General features: G+C 49.7%; 1 protein-coding gene across 4 annotated transcripts in view; it reads right to left on the bottom strand.

The window, feature by feature from the left end:
- Positions 1 to 16,210, bottom strand: part of IGSF3 (immunoglobulin superfamily member 3) — a 93,171-nt gene extending 76,961 nt beyond the window's left edge. For 3 of the 4 annotated variants that reach the window (XM_064588574.1, XM_064588572.1, XM_045896869.3), the window contains exons 1-2: positions 16,060 to 16,210; positions 14,711 to 15,390 (exon numbers count right to left, since the gene is read on the bottom strand). In XM_064588574.1, coding sequence (XP_064444644.1) covers positions 14,711 to 14,753 — 43 coding nt within the window. In that variant the 5' untranslated portion in view covers positions 14,754 to 15,390; positions 16,060 to 16,210. Of the gene's footprint in view, positions 1 to 14,710; positions 15,391 to 15,809; positions 15,913 to 16,059 lie in introns of those variants that run through there. The other variant, XM_064588573.1, reaches the window with a different exon arrangement.
- Between the last annotated feature and the right edge of the window lie 510 nt (positions 16,211 to 16,720).

The raw sequence follows: 16,720 nt of genomic DNA, 5'->3' as shown, positions 1-16,720 counted from the left end.
CCTCTTTCTGGGCTTCTAAGAGAAGACATGTTTCCCAGAATTGCCACAGCAGACTTCTCCTCATACCTCACCGGCCACAACTCTGTCACTCACTCATGTCTACACTATGGGCCTCCATGACTGGCTTAGACTGGTCAGCTTTTACTCAAGCCAAAAGCAGGGTCACTTTTCCTTGAGCAGTACCAGGAGAGAGATACGACCTTCAAACCAAATCAGGGCTCTGCCATCTAGAAAGAACAGCTGTTGTGGAGGCAACCAAGTGTCTGCCATAGGCTGGGACCAACGTCACACATTTGTGTTTCCCGAACTTGCCACCCCATCCTGTGCTGGCACATAAGATGCTCAACAACAAGCCGTGGAATTGAGCTGAACTAGAAATTATCCTGTGGGTGTGAGAAAATAGTGAGCATTATAATAGAGTGGCACAATTGGACATTTGTGCAGAGAAACTGGAAAGAAGGCCAATAAATCCAAACAGATGCAAAAAAAAAGTACTCAGCAAAGGAGGTTTGGGAAGCTCTGGTCCCAGCCCTCGGCTGGGCCCAACTCCCAGTTCCACAGATAGGGAGTAGGCCTCGGGCCAGAGCCCTGGGCTTCTCCCAGCAGGGCCCAGCTGGGCCTTCTCCTCAGTTCAACCCTTGCCTCCAATGGGCCAGTGATCTACAAGATCAGCCCGCACCCTGGCAGGCACAAAGGAGGCTCACAATGAAGGCTGTCAGTGCCTAGCAAGCAACTGAGCACTTCGTGGGCACCCACCAATCTGGTGACTATAAGAACACGTGAGGTCTGCACTGTAAAAGCAAGGGCTGCCTTCCCTCTGGACTAAAGAGACGGCCCCTTTGTTTGCTCCAACGGGTCTCTCGTCCCTCATTCCTCTTGGGCCACCCCACTCAGATCTTTGTCTTCATCTCAGCTTTCCAGCACCCTCTCCCAGAGTCTCTGGGCAACAGACGGCACTCCAGGCCCCAAATACACATGCCTCCCCCTGAGGCTGGGAAATGTGCCAAGAACTACACAGAAAATATACAGACCACAGGGCTTCGAAGTCCCACTGACGCACCATCTCTACCTCACATCACAGGTCCGCGAGTTTTGGCTCTTCGGAATTTGACAGCTCCTCCTCAAGTACTGTAGTGGGCATTTCCTTGGCTGAAGAGAACTGTGTTAATGCAGCATACCCTAAAAGCTCACAGATTATAATACGTATTCAGTATTCGATATGGATTGACAGAACAACTCTTACATCGACCCCTATGGCACTGTTGATATTCGACCGTCGCTGACCTACAAATGTGGCAATGTCATACAACTCAATCCAGCATCTCCTCCGTGCCAGGCAACAGGCTAAGGAGGGGCTTGGGCCACCATGGCCAACAACACTGACAGAATTCCTGTCCTCATGGAGCTTATAGTCTAATGCATTAGATCATGCATTAAAAAGTAATATACCGTCTAGATTTTTGCCCTTGTAATTAATTATATGTGTATTTATTTGTGTACTGCTTGACTTCTTTGCTAGCCTATAAGCTACACAAGGATGATGATTGTTGTCTTTTTTTTTTTTTAAAGATTTTATTTATTTATTTGAGAGAGAGAGAATGAGAGACAGAGAGCATGAGAAGGAGGAAGGTCAGAGGGAGAAGCAGACTCCCTGCCGAGCAGGGAGCCCGATGCGGGACCCGATCCAGGGACTCCAGGATCATGACCCGAGCCGAAGGCAGTCGCCCAACCAACTGAGCCACCCAGGCGCCCCGATTGTTGTCTTTTCTAACACGCTGCCAAGCACATGGCAGAACATATTAGATATCTGCTAAACTTATTAATTCATGTTAAAATAGGTAAGTGTAGGTGCTGTGGCAGCATTGGGCGGGGGGTAAGATCAGGGACTTGACTAGCTTGGGAGTCCTGATATTGCTAATAGGGCTGAATTAGGTCTTTGTGAAACAGGTCTTTATATCACATAGAATCTACTGGCAGTGTACATACACAGGGCTTCATAGGGACTACTTAAAATACTTAAGAGAACAAACTGTTTTCACGCACAATCCAGTTTTTCAGAAACTCCACTTACATAAACAATTGGTGTGCTAATTGCAAATCATTCTTATTTCTCTCCTAAAGCAGGATCCCCTAAGGATCTTTATTAGGCTCTCTATTAGCCTCATTTGAGTTACAGTATTTACTTAAAAGTAGTAACAGTGAAGTTCTTGAAAAATATTTGGTAATTCAAACATTTCACTAATTCAAACCAATCCTCCTCATTAGTCTACGTTTTTAGGGATTCTACCATCACATGAAGAGACAGTACCGAAGTCTGCACCTGCAAGAATATTCGCCAAACTCCTTTGCAGGAGGACACTTCTGATGGCAAGAACCTGAGCTAATCTCCGAAAGGGGTTGAAAACAGCAAATCAAGAAAGGACAATTTGAAGAGTGACTGTAATCCAATTTAGTCTAATAAATGACGCACACATGAAGTCACATTCCAATCCTAAGCAAAGCACATGGAAATTTTAGAAGCTCCACCTCTGATCTTTTGATTGATCTGCTATAACAGAATGACGAATGTCAGTGAACAGCACTGACCAACGGAACTCTTATCTATTTTGCAGCCTCTCTGTGAGAGCCAGGCCCAGACGCACTGCACGGACATCAATGAGCTTGGACGGCATCTTCATGCATGTTTGGCCTCTTGTCCTCTGCACCAGCTCTGAGATTTACCAACACACTGGTCATATTCATGGAGCATCTCTAACTCTCTTGACATGGCAAATGATCAGCAGGCCCTGTCCCCACGCCAAAAGCAAACAAAAATCTGTCGCCAGCAAGGAGGACGCCCGGTCTCTCCGAAGGATGCCAAAGTCCCCCATCTTGTCTCCTTTGCAGAACCTCGCAAATCTCTCGGATGCAGGCAGGATGATCAGGAGTTGGAGGAGATTATGCTCTGAATGTCTTAAGAGATTAGTTACTTAAAATCCTCCACATGACTTCAGTCATCCCCGTTACAGATGACAGAGTAAAAGCCTACTTGATTAAAGCTGAATGCCTATACATTCACAAAAGGGAAAATATGCAGAAGAAAACAAGAGTCAGATTACTGATGGGCACAGCACCAGCTCTAGGACATCGGGGGCTGCTGAATAAATTATGACAAGGAGGTACATGCAGTAATCACAGATTCACCATAAATACTGCAGCCGTCAAGGCTCTCATATTTACTTACTTTCTCCCAAAGCATAGATTGAATCTGGCCTTGTCCTCAAATGAGGCCTGGCTCTCCCCAAATTCCAAATATGGGAAATTACAGCTCTTCTGTGGCGGTGGGGCGTGAAAGTGGAAAGGCAAGTGTTTGTATTACATCATGTTTTCATTTTAAAACAAAGACCTCATACACCAGAGTCCCTTTCTCTTCTGTGAGGGGCATTCTCCAGTCCCTCCACTCTCCCCCAACCCAACCCAGGCCTATGGCAGCCCTTTCCTCACCTCCGGAATACTTCCCCTTTAAGAGAAGAGGATTACACATGAGATCCCTAAGGATTCTCTTCAAATACATTCAAGCCTAGAGGCACATGAGTTCTCAATCTACTTCCTCCCTTCCGGAAGTCCACCGGCGGCGGGGAGCTGCTCAGAAGAGCTGGATTCATACGTGTGAGAAAGGAGTTACAGACGCTGTTCCTCCAGCCAGAAAGGGGCCGGGACAGCCAGCTGGGGGCCACAGCCCCTTCTGACAGAGGGACGGAGAAAGGGCTGGGCAGGGCACTCAGATGCGATCTTGCTTGTTGGTAATGAAAGACTAGAAGACAGATGACAAAACTGTCCAGCATGCTTCCTTGGGTACTAAAATATCAGAAGACCTTAAGAAACTGTTCAGCAAATCATCTCTAACCAGGTCCTAAAGGGTGGTCTAGATTCAGGATGAGCCTAGAATGACTCTCCCTACCAGTCTCGGATAAACTAACAGACGTGTCCATCTGGGAAGCAGAATCCCCAACAGACCAGCCAACTCCCAACCAACACAAAACCACCACAGAACAAAGCCGATGAGGAACACCAGAAAGGCCTCTGAGACGTGCTGCTTGCAGGGAGAAGGAGGCTCCATCCAGATGCTCTGGGGAGCAGCAACTACCAGCTGAAGTGACTCCCACGGTGCGCAGCTTCCAACCTGCCTGGAATCTGAGACCTGGGGGACTGGTGGAGAAAGGGGAAGCACCGATCAGATGAGTGCTTAGGGGTAGCAGCCCTGGGTCAGGGGACAGCACTTGGCAAGGTGTGGGCCTGGAAGAGCCTGGACCCCACTGAGCGGACGCAACAGCTTCTGGAACCCAGGCCCAACACTGGAGGGGGCCCTGAGCTGTCCCCACAGGCTCCCCTCCCAAGGCTCCCTGAGGGGAGCCACTCTGTAGGGAAGTAGGGATGTAGAATATAAGGTAGGAGACATGTCAACCTTAGGACCACCACGGCCCCCACATAAAGGGTCCTGAGGAGAAAGCCTGGTGTGGATGCCGCCTCTGATCTGATGGGAAGTATGTGACTGCTCTATTTCTCTTTTGTTCTGGCTTCCGAGAAATTCAGAGCCAAGGACAAAATTCCCAATTCCCAGAGACAGACAATATCCGCAGCAGTTAATAAGGACATTTCACATATCCAGGACTTGGGAAATTTGGGTATTTTCAAAAGAAAGAATTTGCACTCGCCGGGCCACCCACCCCAATCTCCCCCGATCAGTGGTATTCATCATGTCTTTCTCCTTCAAAGGCCCTTCGTCAGGGCTGAGGGGGTATGTGTAATTCACAGCTGCTAAAGAAGAGTTGAGAACAAACCAGGAGGAAAAGATGTTAAGTAACAATAAGAGAAAAGATACACCTCAGGGACAGAAAAGAGCTCCCCCATGTCAGAGTGTTTTTAATTAATCTTTCTATTTATTAAGATTAAAAATACAGATCCGGGGACCTCTTAAAATGTTTCTCACGATTTTACCTTTCAGTTCTTGGTTATGTGAGGTAACCGAACGAGGAGCGGCTTGGAGTCAGCACTCGAATATTTGCTGAATGAACAGACTAAGTCTTCTTAGGAAAGTATTGTAAGTAGTTTCTAGCAGAACAGTGGTCTTGAGATGGGGAGGAGCAGGTCAAACACTGATGTTGAAGAAGGGTCGACTATGTTAAGTGAATCCAACCGCCATCCCTTCAACATGGTAACATTTTTAAAAATCAGGTCTAAAGGTGACCGATCCAAGAAACCTGCATTTGCTCCCAGGGATTTAAAGAAAGTCATACCAGTGGGCGCCTGGGTGGCTCAGTCGGTTGAGCGACTGCCTTCGGCTCAGGTCATGATCCCAGGGTCCTGGGATCGAGCCCCGCATCGGGCTCCCTGCTCTGCGGGGAGCCTGCTTCTCCCTCTCCCACTCCCCCTGCTTGTGTTCCCTCTCTCGCTGTGTCTCTCTCTGTCAAATAAATAAATAAAATCTTTAAAAAAAGAGGAAAAAAAAAGTCATACCAGTGAACCTGAGAGGTAACCCAACACACTTTGAAATGATAATCTTTTTTACACAAATAGCTGCTTCTGCAGGGCTAGAGGAAAAAAAGGGCTCTTTTGGGTTAGGGTCTTAAATGTCTGGTAGCCGGCAACCTCAGCGGTTACTCTAGTCCAGTTCATTCTAAATGGAAGAATCAGGGGCGCCTGGGTGGCTCAGATGGTTAAGCGTCTGCCTTCGGCTCAGGTCATGATCCCAGCGTCCTGGGATCGAGCCCCACATCGGGCTTCCTGCTCAGCGGGGAGCCTGCTTCTCCCTCTCCCTCTGCCTCTCTCCCTGCTCATGCTCTCTCCCTCTCTCTCTCTCTCTGTATCTCTGTGTCTCAAATGAATAAATAAAAAAATCTTTAAAAAAAAATAAATGGAAGAATCATTTGGGAATTGAAAATGCAAGCAAACTTCTCTTTTTTCCCCCAGTCTATGAACAAATACGAAACTTGACTGAATTAGACCCCAAACCCAATATTTATGGTTATCCTCTTAACAAGTTTTAAATAGGCTTCATTTGAATTCAACATAATTTCAAAATTATAACTAAAACAGTCAACAAAATATGTGTGTACCTAATTTGTTAAGTTTATGTGTTTGGGGAGAAAATACTCAGAATAAACAAGTCAGTTATTTTCATTAAGTACATTAAAATTTAAGGCTAGTGTTTTTATTATGACTCTTGCTCTTGATATGGCAAGACAAAATTATTCCATGATATAGCTATTGAATGAGGCTCACTACTCCCCAATGATTTCACAAATTAGTTTCGACTAGGTATAAAATAACCAAATCAGTTCGGATATGACCATAAAATTAAGCCTGAAAAAACAGTGAGGTAAATTACCCCCTTTAAAATCAAGTTGTTGAACAATATGTTCTGTATGATTCCATTTATGTCAGAAAAAAAAATCTATATTGGTGTGAATATATGCATAAAAATTAGAGAAAAAGATCTGGAAGAATATATATCAAACTGTAAAGAATATGTATCAGACTAATAAGGGGCATGGGGCAGAGAGGGAAGCTTTCACATTTTACTCTCCATCTGCACTATCTGGATTTTTTACAACACAACTATATTCCCCTGTTACCTCTGTCAATGACTTAAAATCCAAAAAAACAAAGCAAACAAATATAAGCTACCATCTGAAATTGAAACCAATCTCCCATGATCTTACTTTTATACAACACTTTACTGCGAAGCACTTTGTTGCTTTAAACTATGAGTTAATTCCAATCAAGTCTTCAGTGAAATTTAAGATTGGTGGGATTGATAACATCTAAGAGGTTGTGAAACTTCTCTGGAAGTCTCGAAAAAAAAAAAACAAAGGAGGAGGAGGTTGTCCCTGGACAGGGCAGGTGTGGTCTGACCTGCCACACTGGCTGGTTACTCAGGTCCAGGCTCCTATCGCTCTTCCTACTGAAAGTCCTTCCTAGCAAAGTCAATCAAGGTCACCGACGCAATCAACGAATGGGCACACACCAGCTAGGTTATCCAAGTGCCCTGAGGCTCTTAAAGTAACACATGGGGTAGGAAAGCTGGCCGCCTCAGACATTTCAAAACACGGAACAACGACACCACTTCCCCTACACTGCAGATCCAGGGCTAAGGTACCTAACCCGTAAAGCCGTGCATGTCCTTTGGGTCATGGGCAATGCAGAGTGCCAGATTAATTTTGCTTTAGAGCCGAACTAGATCACTAGAGCAAGAGCGAGCAATCATACTGGTTACCACGTAGTAAAAACAGATTAATTACTACTTAATGCTGAGAGACAGAAGATTTCAAATGGATGGGGCTCCTGAGGGAAGGTAAGTTAATAAAAGGGGTCCATGAGAAGGAGGTCAACAGCCTGCCTCATGACATGTCTCTTGTCACCAGCACGCCACAGGCCGGGACCCAGTGCCCTGAGGGCAAAGAGGGTATTCTCAGAAGTCACCCAGAGAAAGGAGGCACAGACTGCACTCGAGAATGGGAAAACAAAAACACTATTAAATACACAAAAATAAGGCCAATTGGAGGCAATCCTGAACATGCTCCCACACATCAAAGAATCAGGTTTGGGGAAAGAACACACAACTGGTATCAGATTCTCCAGCCCCTCCCCCCCCACCACCGTTTTAATAAAGGGAAGGCCTAGGGACCTGAAAGTCAAGGGGAAGAGGCCATCCATTTCTTTGAGTTCACAATTTTGTTTGAATGTCTTTGCCCTGACGATGTTTTGATGCACGAAAGCTCTTTCCTTGCTACAGAAACAGGTCCCCTTCACTTCCACCCTAGACCCCCCACCTCCAGGAATGCCTCCTACCCTCCCTGGCCACTTCTCCAGGGGTCCTCCAGGACACCCGCTTACAGCTCTCTGGCATCTTCCTTCTGTCTCAGGCCCAAATACCCAGACCTCATGCCAACTGACTGCTCCTTCAGGCCCCGGCCACTGACCCTCAGGCTTTTCCACTCCTTGAGGAGCCTTCTCAAAGCAGCCCCAAGGTGCCCAGGATGGCCTCCAGCCCCACAGTTCCGCCAGGATCTCACTCTCCTATTACTTAAGAAATGCCTACCATTGCAGCTCTACCAGAAAGCCTTTCCAGACTGACCACTCACAAGCTACTCCAGCCTCATCCTTCTCCTGCACAGAGTTCCCTCCCTACTCCTGCTGAGCTGAAAACAAGAACAAACTTGCCCAGTCCCTCCTTCCCCCAAAGACGCCTGTCCTCCGGAGAGCACATAATACCACTGTCCTCCTGTCCATGTGCAAAGTGATTTACCGTTTGCTTTACTGCTGGCCTTAGAGGATCATCGCCTAGAAGACAGGGGCATTCAGCAAAGCCTGGGTCACTTGGATGACGGGGAACAGGGTACTCAGGTGAATTTAATTAAAGGGGTAATAGAGGATTAGACAGAAACTTTGCTTCAACTCTCGTTATTACAAAGCCTGTTATAAAGGTTTTTAAAATATATCTGACCACTTTCCAGCCTGAGTAGAGTTAATATAATTTAATCTTTGATTTAGGATCTTGCAGTGCCCTGAGGCTCATCATTCTCTTCTGCTACTATAATTATAGATGTGGAAGATGCAGAGACTGGACGGATGGTGGCCTGGAAGCTAATTTCTAGAATAAATCCTTGCTACCACATCTCGTGATTTTCGCCTTTCGGAAAGTGGAGTTCAAAAATAAAAACAAAATCCCACTTAATTGAAGGTTCCAGTTAAGGGAGGTTCATTGCCATGGTCTTTGTTAAGTGCCCACCACTGTGGCCCACAATTAGTCACTTAATAAAGCGTTCTTGATGAGGGAATTTGGCAACATGTGATTTTCTACAAATGCAAGCTTGATTTTGACGCAACCACTCATTTCTTTGAAAATCAGGGGGCATTCATGCACAGGTGTCCTAAATTTCCCTAAATTAAAAACCAACCCTTTACAAGGAGTTAGCTGTGCTCACTTTCAAGCAGCAAAGAAACAGGTGTCCAATCATGGCAAATGAAGAGCTCCCGAAGGAACCTAAAAATATTAATCAAGGAACCATAATGGAGGATGCACGAGGCTAGGGACCATGGGAGGCCAGCAACGGAGCCACTTCATTCAGTTTCCAGGCCAGGGCTCAGCGGAAGTGGTCTGCCTGGGCTCTTGTGGACCCGGTCTAAGCCCAAATCCCAAACTCATTACAGTCTAAGCTGGTTCTTTGCGTCCTCATCATCCCAGGTGAACTGGGCCCTAAAACCACTGATGGTCATTTCTCCAGACGCTACAGGGCCACTCTCCCACCATTATGACTGCTGTCTCCTCTGCACTATCAGGATTCTACTGGGAATAGAATGCCTCCCCACACGGAAACCCTGCCCATTTCTGAAAGCTAATGAAGTCCTCTCACACAGTGTCTTCCCAGCAACCACCGCCTACTCTGAACTTTACTTTGCACTTCACAGGGGTCCCTGAACAGAATTCAGGAGCTATGGGAACTTGAATGGGGAAAAAAAAAAAAAAATTACACCTTTATTTTCAACTAACCTCTCTGTGAATGCGGACTGTTTCATTATGAATGCAGGCAGCCATCATGATGATGTCTCCAGGACCTGTGACTCTGTCACAACAGAAATCACACACGCTTTCATATCACATCACAGTTGACACAGATATCTCAACATACCGTTTTCGTGCCTCACTATGCCGTAATTACAATAATGGTTAGACCTGCTGCTAGAGCTTGTTATTTAATGCGTTACTAAAGAGGCATATTGCTATAATCATAAATTTGTTTAATATTTTGATGACTATATTTCAATATAATTGATTTCCTTTGTTAGTCGATGGATTTTTATTTGCGCATTTCAAAATGTTCTCCAAAGAAAGGGTCCACAAGCTTCACCAGACTGCCCAAAGGATCCAGGGCCCAAAATAGGTTTAAGAACCCCTGTTTGGTGACATAAAGGGACAAGCTCTAGAGTCCAACTTGGATTCAAATCCAGGCTCTGCCAATCTCTAGTGCTTGCCCTTTGAGCAAAATGATTCAAACTCCCTGAGCCTTGAGTTTCCTTGTCTTGGTCAAGGGAGCCAATATAGAAACCACTTAGTCATCAAAAAATTAACCGAACACCTACTTACTTTGTGCCAGGCATGAGGCTGAGCTCTGGGGCTAAGCAGTGAACACGACACAGAGGGTCCTTCATACGGAAGGGCTTTGCTCTGCAAAGGGTCTAGCAGTCACTGGCACATAAGCATTCTGAAAATACTACGGCCACTGTTGCTAAGACCCCAACACTGCCTGTATAATTGTATGCGGATTTATGTTGCTCCCCATTGTGACAATGGCTGGCTCATCTGGCTCGTGCCCTCCCTTATCGGGGAGGGGCTGGGCCACACACTCGCAGAGGGGCTGCTGGCGAGATGGAAGAACACAGGATTTGAACCAAATGACCTTGGCTTCAAAACCCTGTGCTGCTACTTACTAGCTCTGGCACTCGGCCAGCAACCCGTTGCTGTCCCTCCAAAATCTGTTCTCTCCTCCGAACCCTCAGTTTTTAGCGGGACACTCAGAATTAAGGATGCTATTTCTCAGCCTGCCTTGCGGCCAAGTATGGTCATGCACTCAAGCTGTAGCCAACGGGAATATAAGCAGAAGAGATGTGTGCAACCTTCAGGAAATGTCCTTAAATTGCGAGGTCTTGCCCTTCGCCAATCCTTTACCTCCTTCGTGATGGCTGGGGCTAGCATAGCCATCTTGGACCATTCCATGACCTTGGGAATGGAGGCAGGCACGTGGGGCAAGACAGAAGCGGCCTGGATCCCTACCACTGTGGAGCACTATATCCAGCAGGTACAGTAGTCTACCTGAGGCAAGTTCCTTAAACTCCCGGGACCTCGATATCTCCATCTACAGAAAGGTGATGACAGGAGTCCTCTATCCAGTGAGTATATCTGGAGGACTTAATGAGACAGGGCTCGCTTCACAGCAAAAGCCAGAGCTAGAAGAGGTGGTATCGTTACTGTTCTTCTCTTACTACAATGCAAAATGCAAGGGACTGGGGCGTCCTAACACAGCCCTGGGTGCCCAGTGGTGGCTCAATAATTCACACAGGTGGAGGGCATCCTAGAAGTCTAGTCCTCCTGACAAGAATTCCCTTCTCCGGCACCCCGGTCAAATGGTCCCCAGGAAAGGGAAAGTGTACCACCTCTGCGACAACTGGTGGGGACGGTGTTTGTTCACCCATAAATCACGATCTTCAGAACTCTTCCCCCCGACTGCCCCAAGCAGCTTCATTTCTGTCTTCTGCCTTTGAGCATGAGTCCGGCCTCTGAGCTCACTCTCATCAGAACATCGAAGTTCCCTTCAGTCTCTTTCGGAAGAACCCTCTGGCCTCCTCCCTGAGAGGTAACTGATCACTGCCTCAGTCCCATCCTGTTCAAGCAAGAGGCTTCTCAAACTCTACACGTGAAATTCTCTGCCGCTGGGGGGCACACAAATGCTCACGAGCCGGCTACAGGTTCTAAGCAGCGCTGATCCAGAGATGTCCCAGTCTCCTACATCTTCCCTGGCTAACACTTTTAAAGCTATTTCGTCTTGTTTGCAACATCAGCACTGGCCTAGGAGGCACACGGCTATATGCAAAACTGAAATGTGCTCTACGGGCCTGAAGTTTATATTCCTCTTTCCCCGACTGTCCCCTTCCTGTTCTTGCAGACACAAATCCTATGCTGTCTCTCCCACATTGCTGTCATCTTTCCACGTCACTGTCACCCATGCAGGCTGCTGCCAGGCACAGTCCCGGCCGCCTCTCCCTCTCTCCTCATTCCCTCCTTTTTCACACACACGCCACATTCATGGCACGGTCACACCAGCCTGGCTCTCGCTCTCTCAATCTTCTGCCCCTCTGGCTCCACCCATTCTCAGCAGTGGAGACTTCTCTAACCCTCATGGCTCAACCGGGCCCGGGCTTCAGATGGCTCTGGAATTGGAACAAGGGTGGCCGTGGCCGCCCAGGGCTCCCAAGTCGGGTGGAGCACCCGGCGCTGCAAGAGGAAGAGACAAGACACAGTGGTCACTGTGGCTTCGGGTAGGACAAAGACAAGGGCAGGAGTCAGCACCCAACAGGCAGAAAAGGAGGAACCTGATTCAAATCCCAGACGCTGCTGGCAAAGGAAGGGAGCAGAAAGCACAGGTCCAGCGATGTGGAGGGTGTTGCTGGCATGTGGGAGATCTACCCTGGATACACCCTCGTGTACTGTAGCGTTTTCTGACTCAAATTTGCCATTTCTGGAGGCTGGCAGCACCTGCATCAGCACCACTTTGCAGAGTACTTTGCCTCATCCTACTTTATACAAACAAAATTTGATTCTAGGTGTGTGACCCACATGAGCATAAAACCTTGGGATTCTTTGCTCTTTGAAATTCACATTACACAGTAATTTACAGTACACAGCAAGAATGCTGACGCATGAATCAGCCCACACCAGACTTCAAGCAGGAAATAAGACCCCCAACCTGGGTTTTGTTCCCTCCCCCGACAACCCCAGCTCTCCAAGGTTACCAGCAGAGTCGCAAGAGCCCCTCCCTGCCCTGCTGACAGTCATCAGGTGATGGGAGCAGATGAGACTTTGGGGGGGGGGGCGGCAAAAAAACAGGCACACCGCACTTCTAAACCTTCCCACCCTCACCCACGTCTGGCGGGCTGCCAGTACTCCCCTGCACCGCCACCTTGATGCTCCTTTCCTCCCCAGTACCTGTTTATGAGGGGGGCTGGGAGTGGAGGGAGGAGAACAGAGTCAGGGCCCAAGCTCCATTCCAGAGTGGCCCAGAGGGTGAACAGCAGGGGGACCTGCAGGAGGCCTCCCATTTCTAGAGCAGCCAGAAGAAACAAAAGGCACAAATGTCCCCATTTCCTTGTTTTGCCATCGGTGGCTCCTTCTCCTGCCCTGGGCCCCACCCTTCCACCCAGCCCTCTAGCGGGCCTTAGCCATCCCACCCTCCTCTGACTCCCCAGGGCCTTCCTTGTTTGTCCTCTTGAATCCACATGAATCACTAATTACTGATTTAAACCCAGACACTAAGTGAATGACAAATCCAGTATGAACAAATATCAACGGGATATTCAGGACTGGCACACAGAGAGCTATCCGCCTCCTTAACTCTGCCTGAACAGACGGGAGACACGGGGACACTGTATCCTCACCCACACGCGGGCACAACACTGACTAACCTGCCCCAGGACCCGGCGTCTGCATGTGTGCTGGGGCGGGGAGGGCTGGCACTAATGAACTCACACACTGGTTCTTTCACTTGGAATTACCTGCGAGAGCAGAAAGACTGATGCCTGGGTCACCCTCGCAGAGAATCTGGTTTAATTGGTCTGGCTGGGGTTGCTGCCTGGAGATCGGGACTTTTTAGAAGCTTCCCCCAGTGATTCCAACATGCACCCAAGTTTGAGAACCACCGACTGGACACATTTACTATGTGTTCCAGACATTTTTCAAAGCAGTCAAGATATTTAGGACACCTTTTATAGCCTTTCACTGTCAAGACGGCTCTTGGAGGTATCATCCCTTTTTTGCTGAGGTTCATATGGCGATCATGAGGCTGAGATTCGAATCAGGCTCTCGAACTCCAAAACCCGTTCTTTCCACCCAACTGTGAACTCCTACAAGGGTACAGACAATGCATGAGAGCAATCTCTCTAAAGAGAAGCAGGTCATGAATAAACTCCGTAAATGCAAAATATCTAGACTCAGAAATGCAGACACCATAGGCAACTATGATGACCTCTTCACGCAGGAAGAAACCACGACGGAACCATACAGAGAGGTCAGAGGGCGTGCTCCTGTGCAAGGTCTGAGGAGATGGACAGAGAGGATGCATCAGATCCTGGCTAGGAAGTTTATCCTAGACCCAAGATGTGTCCTCAGATACTACACATAAGACGGTGCTCAATGGCATAGAAAGTATGGGCAAAAGGGGGGGGGGGGGGCTCTGCAATGGGGAGAGAATTCCTAGGACAGGTGTCAAGGGTTTACCTCTTGGGACAATAGCTCTTCATCCTGCTCTAAGCATTCTGGCCTTCTGTAGGGGCACCAAAACCAATCCGAACACATCCCCTCGCAAGCAGCTTCCCCTCCTCCAATCCCTCTTCCTCCAGAACTATGCTGAGTTTCCTTGGTGAGGGGTCATAAGACGGGTATCCTCAAACATTTTTAGTCTCCAGACCACTTAGGTAGGTCCCTTCACCACCCTATTCCACTCATGCCTACTTCCTCCCCTGCCCAAAAACAAAACAAAACAAAAAATGACCATCATTACCACTAAACCAACTTTCCCCACAGTAAGAATAACGTTGCCACTTTGAGTTAGGAATTAAGGTGGACCAACACAGAGGCGAAGACACTGAAGTTTATAAGCCACATGGAGCCCCTAAACCACCGACATGCAGATGGGAGGATCTCACCACGAGGCAAGGCCGGGGGCAGACACTTCAAGGACAGCAGATGCTCCTTCTTAAAGACACCAAACAATAGCTCACCGTTCCTCCTGGGTCAGAAATGGGCCTCTTGTACCCTATTCCAACCTGTGATACACATTGGCGGTGTCCTGGTGTCCCCCAAAGCCAAGTGTTGATGGGAAAGAACCACAGGGAATTACAGGAACCAACAGCAGGTTAAACTTGCCCATCGATCGCACTGTTAAGCAGATCCACTTACCCAGCACAGCCAGACAACTCAGCACTGGGAAAAAGCACTTCATGTCGGCAGCAGAGAAGAGACACAACACAGGACGCTCCCTCTTCTCTTGCACTTAATCTCTCATTTCTGGCAATCCACTTATAGCTCCAGAGGACAGTTTTGGAAACAGAACTTAACTCAAAAAATGGTTAAAGAGAAGAGATCAGGAGACTGGGGGGGGGGGGGGGGCGCAGCGAGGGCTGCAGGTGGCTTGTGTTGAACTCCCCTATGCTAAAAGAAGGGTCCAGAACAATTCTGAAGGCCCTCTAGGCTTCTGCCACATCGCGTGCCTTGCGGTTTCCACTGGAATTGTAGATTGCAGTGAATTAATCCTCGAGGAGAAGGGAAAAAAGAGTCTGAGAAAATCCTTTCATCCACTGATTATACAGAAATGTCCTTGGCTTCCCAGTGAAGGTGTCTGTAAGCTCCCTCATTCGGACTCCCCAAAGGGAACAGGGCAGGTTTTGTCAAAACCTCTGACAGCTAAATCGCCCCGGAATGGCACCGACTGTTTGGGTTTCTTCATCAAAAAGTCCGTCTCCATCCATGTCGGTAGGTCACGGAGCTGCCACCTGCCCCACACCTACCCAGAACCACACGAAGCAAGTTGGCGTTCAGCGGCCCCGAAGCGAAGCCGGTCCCACAATGCCAGCAGATTTCTAAAACAAACACAACAGAGATGTATCAAAGGCGAACACCAGCGCCGCAAAACGAGAGGGGCTGAGCGCTGGGCTGCGCTGGCCGCCTGGGTCCCGTTCCCGGACCAGGACAGTCAACCCGTGCGTTCTGACCTTGGGCAAGTCGCTACACTGGCCCCGGCCTCAGTTTCCCTGCCCACAGCAGGGCAATTGCGGGAAGCCCGATTGTTCCTGCAATACTTTGCCCACACGCCTCACTCCAGGGAATTCCCTTCGCCTCCTGCCGAGCCCGGCGCCGCGGGTAGCCCCACCCTCCGCGGGGGCACAGCGGGAGGGGGCTCCGCCGTGGGGCCGCCACTCCCCGTTCCACCTCCGGCCCCCGCCCCAAACGTGGGAGCTCCGCGCGCGCCGCGTCCCAGGTGGCCCCGCTATTGTTTTACCTTCCCGGGTGTTTATTTTTCGCTGATTGCAAAGAAAAGAGACGGTGGGAGAAGCGAGCGGCGGCTGCGCTTTCCGCTGCCGGGGCGCGCTCGCCGCGCGCCAGACCAGCCAGGGGAGGGTCTCGGGCCCGACCCCCGAGCGGAGCCGACCCCGCGCCCGCCGCCGCCCTCCCCGCCCCCTGCCCCGGGTTCCCGGCTGCCCGCGCCGCCGCCCCTCCGCGCGCCGCCCGCGCTCCCACCGGATACTGACCTCGCCCCCGGCCCTCTCCCTCTGTGCGTCTGTCCGGCGGCCGGCGGTCCGGGCGCACGCCTCTGGGGACGCACCGCCTTCTCCTTCTCCCCCCGCAGCCTCACCGGCAGCGGCGCTCCGGCCCCTCCCGAGGCCCCGCCCCTCCAGCTCGGCCCGCTGCACCCGGTGGAGCCGCGCGCCGGGCGAGGGCGGTGGCCTGGGCGAGAGGACCCGCCCCCGGACCCGCCCCTTCCCCCGCCCCCGGAGACGCGCGGCCGGGCCCAGAGGGCTGAGGGGTGGGGGGGCACGCGGGGGCCGCTCTTCTCTCCCGGGCGCACCGGCCGAGGGCAAGAGCCACCCCAGGGCCTGGGCACAGGGGGCGTGTGGCTGGGCAGCCCTGAAAGTTAAGTAGGGCGTTGTACGCAGGCTGCCGGGCCGTGGGCAAGAAGCACAAGGCCCTTCCCAAAGCCCAGCAAAGGACCCACGAGCCTTGAAGAGGGCGGCAAGGGAGCGTGTCCTCTCTCCGGAAAACAAAAACAAAGCCCTTAGCAGGAGATTTGAATCTGTTCGTGTAGTGGAACCCCATATTGTGCTTCATTCTAGAGCAGAACTTCCTAGAAGTTGTGGCCAAATTGGACTCTGGACACAGCCTGGGTTCTAACCCTGGTTCTTCCACGTTCTT

This window comes from Mirounga angustirostris, unplaced genomic scaffold, assembly GCF_029215605.1.
Source record: "Mirounga angustirostris isolate CCGP_5_RB_7025 unplaced genomic scaffold, mMirAng1.0.hap1 SCAF_4, whole genome shotgun sequence".
Classification (NCBI taxonomy): domain Eukaryota; kingdom Metazoa; phylum Chordata; class Mammalia; order Carnivora; family Phocidae; genus Mirounga; species Mirounga angustirostris.
This window is presented reverse-complemented; position numbering and strand designations above follow the sequence as displayed.